Source organism: Streptopelia decaocto, assembly GCF_964273445.1.
Source record: "Streptopelia decaocto genome assembly, chromosome: 2".
NCBI lineage: Eukaryota > Metazoa > Chordata > Aves > Columbiformes > Columbidae > Streptopelia > Streptopelia decaocto.
In genome coordinates this window covers 128,182,517-128,188,655 of record NC_138655.1, presented here as the reverse complement: position 1 = coordinate 128,188,655, position 6,139 = coordinate 128,182,517, and the positions used below count along the sequence as shown (strand labels likewise).

General features: G+C 57.1%; 1 protein-coding gene across 1 annotated transcript; it reads right to left on the bottom strand.

Moving 5' to 3' along the window:
* Window positions 1-1,566: 1,566 nt before the first annotated feature.
* On the bottom strand, window positions 1,567-4,126 carry HOXA1 (homeobox A1). Its single transcript, XM_082044338.1, has 2 exons — window positions 3,433-4,126; window positions 1,567-3,015 (listed from the first exon to the last, which is right to left on the bottom strand). The coding sequence occupies exons 1-2, from the start codon at window positions 4,049-4,051 to the stop codon at window positions 2,660-2,662; spliced, it is 975 nt and encodes a 324-aa protein (XP_081900464.1). The 5' UTR covers window positions 4,052-4,126; the 3' UTR covers window positions 1,567-2,659.
* Between the last annotated feature and the right edge of the window lie 2,013 nt (window positions 4,127-6,139).

The following is a 6,139-nucleotide window of genomic DNA, read 5'->3' as shown; positions in this document are numbered from 1 at the left end:
TGTCTCCATCAGACCAAAACACGCTGTGATATTTTTTAGCGATATTGTTGTGGTAGAAACTCTATGGTAGAGATTTTCGTCCCTCTTCCCCACACCCCTTGACCCGAAAGGCTGATCGTATCGAAATACTACTAACACTAACAAAACGAGCCAGAATCGAGAGGTTTGGGGTGTCTTTGCTTGAAATCGATCAGGACTGCTAAAAAAAAAATAATAATAACTCGGGGTCTGGTCTTCGAAGGGGACGGGATTCTTTGCCGATGAATTACTCACCGCAGATTGACGCACTGACAAGTGTCTTGTCTCTCACATTTAGGCTATAGTTTATGGCCTCTCTTTATAACGCATTAAGTCAACACCGGGGGAGCCGGGTTGCAGATCCGGATTCCAGCAATGTTTAGATCCAGATTTCGATATTGAAATGCCCTCATTGGCATGCAAATGCCACCTTAACACATCCAAGCCTCTGGAAGAAAGCCATCTGTTTTACTTTGTGGTTTTACACTAATAAACAAAAGGTAAGCTATATGCAGGCGGGGAAATGAAAGAAATAGAGGCATCGGCGGGAGCCTTTGGAGACAGCTCTGCTCCCTTGCAGATAGCTCGGCTCTTGATATGGCCGCCGCGCCTTGCAAATCAAGGCTTGTCTCTTTTGACACACAAGTGAAGAAAAAATCGTTGACTCTCTGCGGGTCCGCCAAAGCCGAGCCTGCGTGGGCAGTCCGGCCCCGGGAGAAGCCCAGGAGCGCTCCCGCCCAGCTGGCCTGGGTGAACGAACTGTTACGAATGTTTGCGCTGAAATTCAAGAGGCATCAGTGGCTTGAGATACCCTGCGTCCAGCTGAGCATGTCTCTGCTTCGTCCTGCCACCCGGTTTCTTTCCACACACGTTCCCCCCACCCCGACTCCCTGTTCATTTGACACCTTTTGCAGATTATATTATATTTATCTGCGATAATTTGCCTTTTTTTTTTTTTTCCCCAGGGGAGCACGCTGCCAACCACCTGGAGCCATCTCCCACCTTGGCACCCATCAGCCGCCGAGGGTGGCAGCCTAGGGGGGAAGGGAGGACGGAAGAATAACCCGGACCAGCTTAGTGCTCGGGCTAATTAAATGTGCAGCCCTTGGCGAGGAGCCTGTGATGTGAGGAAAGACTGGCTGAAGACAGTTTCTGCTTTTGAAGCGTGCTCTGTTTATGTAAGTGTCAGCATCCATCCCGAGGTGAAAAGGTTAGCACTTGACCCAGGAAGTTCTCGTGTTTGTGCTTCAGAAATAGATCAGGATCATAAATTCCTTCCAGTTACGGAGGAGAGATAGGAGGGCCTTATATTTTCTAAAAATATTATTACTTGACCATAGGAAAGGAAGAAGTTTTATGAATCAAAGCTGGACAGACAGAGCTCTGACCCTAGGGGAAAAAAAAAAAAATAAAACGCATGAGGAGTAACATTGGGCGACTCTTCCTCCCTTTTCCCCTTGGAAAGCAGTAGAAAATAAGAGAAACCAAACTGCCGAGCCCAGCTTGTGACTCAGCGCTGACGTCACGCAGAGGTAGGCAGACGAGGGCTACCTGAAAGTGGAATATGTTTATTATAGACATTATAAGGACCCGTAAATCCTGCCCTGGCTCCCATCACCAGCGGAATCCCAGAGCCTTTCATGATTGTACAGAAAATCAGGAGGACATTTCGCTCACACACAACAGCTGATAGAACTCAGTGTACCTGCAGTACAGCAAAGCACGGTGCGTCATGCAATGGTCCAGACACCAACCACAGAAATTATACATTCATTTGGCCATTCATCACATTCACGAGTAGGTTGAAAAGACATCGAGCATAAAGGAAGGTTAATATGAAAATAAGAAGACGTGAGGTCTTTTGGACTGTTATAACCTTCAGTGGAATATAATCCAGCACAGTCTTCGGAGAAGGGGGGAAGGTAGATAAGGAAGGGAGGGGGGCAAGCACACCGGGTAAGGTTTACAAAACCTAGTGCAATTGAAGCCTTGTTTGTCACACTTAAAGAATAATGTTACTTTTTGAGGTATCTGCTTGACCTTAAGACATTTACTTGATACGGTCGTCGGCTTTACCAATATAAAAGTGGATCCAGTTTGGCGAATGCACTCACCCTGCTTAACCTGATAATCGAAACGTCATTTCTAGAAAAATCTGTAAAAAGATAAATCTCTCAGACAAAGTATTTACAAGCATCACACTCATAGACACGAACAAAGAACACATTAAATTAAGGGGATGAAAGTCCTAGAAGTCGTGTAAACACTTGCAATAGTGCATTTCTTCGTGAGGTTATGTACCCTAGATAACCTGTCTTTTGCTCAGGGCAATTCGGAGGAGCGTCATTACAGAGGAGGAAGGAGACCCTTAGGTGTTTGCCAACACAGCTTCTCCAGCAGAAAGGGCTGGGGAGGCCAAAGAAAATCTCTTGTTTCCGAAGCGCCGGGCCCCGGCGGTTGGGAGGCGAACGGGTGGCAGAGCTGGCACCCCGGGACAGGGCGACGGCGGGGTGGGGGGGAGGGGCGGCGCGCCGGCGCCTCTCGGGGAGACCGACCGGCCGACCAAGGGACCGACATAACCACGGTGAACGAACGCGAGCCGCGCTGTGGCGATTAGGCCGGCCGTCGGGGCCACCGGGGCTCAGTTGGAGGCAGCGAGCGTGTCCGAGGCGGAGGAGGCGGGCGAGGCGCTGCAGGGCGACGAGCAGGACTTCTCCGAGGAGTCCTCCGCCTTCTCCTCACAGCCCGTGGGGGTGGCGGGGGAGATGGGCAGCAGCCCCTCTTTCTCCCGTTTCTTTTGCTTCATCCGCCGGTTCTGGAACCAGATCTTTACCTGCGTCTCGTTGAGCTGGAGGGAGGCCGCGATTTCCACCCGCCTGGCCCTGGTCAGGTATTTGTTGAAATGAAACTCCTTCTCCAGCTCAGTGAGCTGCTTGGTGGTGAAGTTAGTTCTGACGGTGTTGGGCTGCCCCACGAAGCCGTACTCGCCAGCCTTGCCTGCGAGGGGACATGCAACAGTAAGTAAGCGCAAATGATTTATAGGAGACGTAATCAATATGTCCACACCGGCTAAGCGATAGGGAGCAAGAACTTCTTAGGATAAGAGGGAAGCCCCGGCAGGGTGAGTGATGGAGTGTGAGGTGCTAAACTGGAGTCAGCCTCTAGTGTCACAGGAAACTTGATAAGTGGTTTATGAATTACAAGAAATATGACCGCTGGAGAGGCGGAGAGGGGGAGTCAGAAATAAGCGGTCCTGGCTTCCAGCTCCACGGGCAGACGGCTGCGGCTGCTGTCAGAAGTGCGGGCCCCCCTACCTGCCCAGCGCCCCGCGGGGCACCGCGCCGCTTTCCTGCACCCACGGCAGAGAGAGAGAGAGGAGCAGACCCCTGCCCGGCCCTCCCGTCGGCCACTGACCTGTTTTGGGTGGGTTTCTTTTCACTTTCATCCAGTCGAAGGTTTGCGCCGGCGGCGAGGTCTCGGTGGAGGGAGAGCGGACGTTTTCCCGGTGGCCGGAGTGGAGGGGAGACAGGGCATGGTTGTAGGTGCCCAGGGGCAGACTCTGCTGCTCCTGCCCGTAGGGGGGAGGCACGTACTGAGCGGGACCTCCCGTGTAGCCCTGGTGCGGGTGAGGGTGCTGCGCAGCGACGGAGGAGGAGATGCTCCCGGAGTACACGGCGGGGGTGCAGGGGGGGAAGCCACCCCCCAGCTCCGCGTCCTGCCCGAGGGGGTAGGGGCCGTACGCCGGTCCGAAGCCCTGGGCGCCGTAGGTCGGGCCACAGCCCGGGTGCGCGTAGGAAACCCCCAGGCCGCCGTGGTGCTGGTAGGCGGCGGCCTGGGCCGGGGGGTGGTGGTGGTGGCTGTGGGGGCTGATGGGCACCCCGCGGCCCGCGAGGAAGCGGTCCTCCCCGCTGCAGCTGCCGGCGCTGACGGCGCAGGGCTGGAAAGTTGTAATCCCGTGGTCAGGGTGGTAGGCGCGGGCGGCGCAGCCCCCCGCCTCGCCGCTGAGGACGGGGTACTCGAGGAAGGAGCTCATCCTCGCCGCGTCCCTCTGTCACGCCGCCACCGGGTCTTCAGCGTCCGGCGGGGCCGCGGCAACTTTCCCACTTCCTCCATGGGGCCGGCAGGAAAATGACACGAAGGTACAGACAGCGGGCAGGCACGTGGGGGGCGGCAGCCAATGGCTGCGGCGCCTGCGGGACTTTCCCGGCTCCTGCCGCTGATAGATCGCCGCGCCAGGGGCATTTAAACGCCGAGCGCTCCGACGGCGCGGCACGGCGCGGCACCGCTGGGCAGGGCGGCTGCGGCGCCCCGGGGGGGCTGGGGGGGTCGGGCCGGGCTGTCGCCCCGCCGCCACTGCCGCCGAGGTCCCGCCCGCCGGCTGAGAGGGGAAGGCAGGAGAGACCCGGCGGCTGCACCCGGCCCGCGGAACAAACCGGCCGTCCCCTCCAGGGTGAGTGCTGCTGCAATGAGGTGCACCGGCGCTTCTCCTGCTGTCGGCGCTGTCAGGCCGGCTCTGGGCACCTCCGCCGCCCACCATCCCTTGGCTGTGGCCGCGGGAGGGCGGCTGGATTCGCGGCATGGGGCGGGAGTTGGGGGCAGGGCAGAGGGGGCAGCGCTGAGAGCATCAGCCCTGGGAATGTAGATGAGGATGAGACCCTGGATGCGGTCGGGGACTGCTATGGGAACGAAGATGGACATAGGGACGGGGATGAGGATACAGTGGATGATAGGGACGGGGATGAAGATAAGGCGGATGGTTGGGACTGGGAACGAGGATATGGATGTGGGTGGGGACGGAGATGGGACAGAGACGGTGATGGGGATGGGACCGAGGGATCTCACTGCTCCTGCCCCGTCGCAGTCCTAGCGCGACGCGACGCCAAGAGTTAAAGGGGCTTGTCCAGCCACATCACCAGGCGGCCGCGGACATTAGCATGGAAATGAGCCGCTTTTGGGACTGACGGCCATTGTGTTCTCCCAGGCCCGCATCCCTGCTCCCCCCGCACCTCAACCGGGCTCACCCTCGCCAGCCCGGGACTGCGATAGAGGAGGAGGAGCCGGGGACAGGGGGGATGGATGATGGGGCGGGGGCCCGCGGGCTCCGCAGCCCATCTGCTGGGTTCCCGCGGCGCCGCTGCCGCCCGCCCTGGGATCGGGCAGGGGGAAGGCTGCCCGGGATGCCGCGGGTCGCAGCGCTGATGCGCGTGGAGGCGGCCCGGGGCACGGGCAGAGGAGCGGCGGGAGGCGTAGGCCCTACGCCCCAGCCCCTTTGTCCCTGCGCTCCTCCACCCGGGCCAGCAGTGGCGGGAGGTGGCAGATGGCCAGTGGCAGAGGCGGCCTCAGGACCCTTGGGAACCGCGCTGAGCATGGGCTCAGACCTACCCCTCCCCAACCCCACCGGAAAAAAAAAAGGGACCGTGAACAGAGAATGAGGGAGGACAGTGGAATATGATTGCAACCTCATATTCGGTTTACGTATGCGGAAAAGGAAAGGGGAGGTAAAGGTCGTGAATCCGTCCATCCCAGGGCACCCAGCCATCTGTAGGGAGAGAGAGTGGCACCCACACACTTCAAAGAGACATCCCGCAAAACGTTAATCTCAGGGATAGATAGATAGATAGATAGATAGATAGATAGATAGATAGATAGACAGACAGACAGACAGACGCATGGAAAGTCCAGCCTCTTGCCATCTGCCCTAGGAGGGGCTGCCCCTCAGTTTCTGCAGGTGCGTTTCCAGCCGGCTCCTAGGTCCACCACACTCGGTTATTGCTTGTTTTGAAATCCAAAAGGCTCTTCAACCCCTCACCTCTCCCTGCTCACGAGCACACACACCCTCAAGCTCCTCCCTCCCATATGAACTACAACATCCTCTCCTAGGTGCAAATCTCTGCTACTGCTATTAGGTCAACCCTTTTCCCATGCCACCTCCCTGGTCTTTCTACGGCCAGGCAAAACCAAAGGACTGTTCTCTCCACGACGACTCTCTCTGTATGCCCTGAGTATACATATATATATACATATATATATATATATATATATATATTTGTTCTGATTTACTACGCAGGCACGGATGGCTAAGGGCCCTCAGGAAAGGTTCTGTTTCTTAAACTCCGGGAGA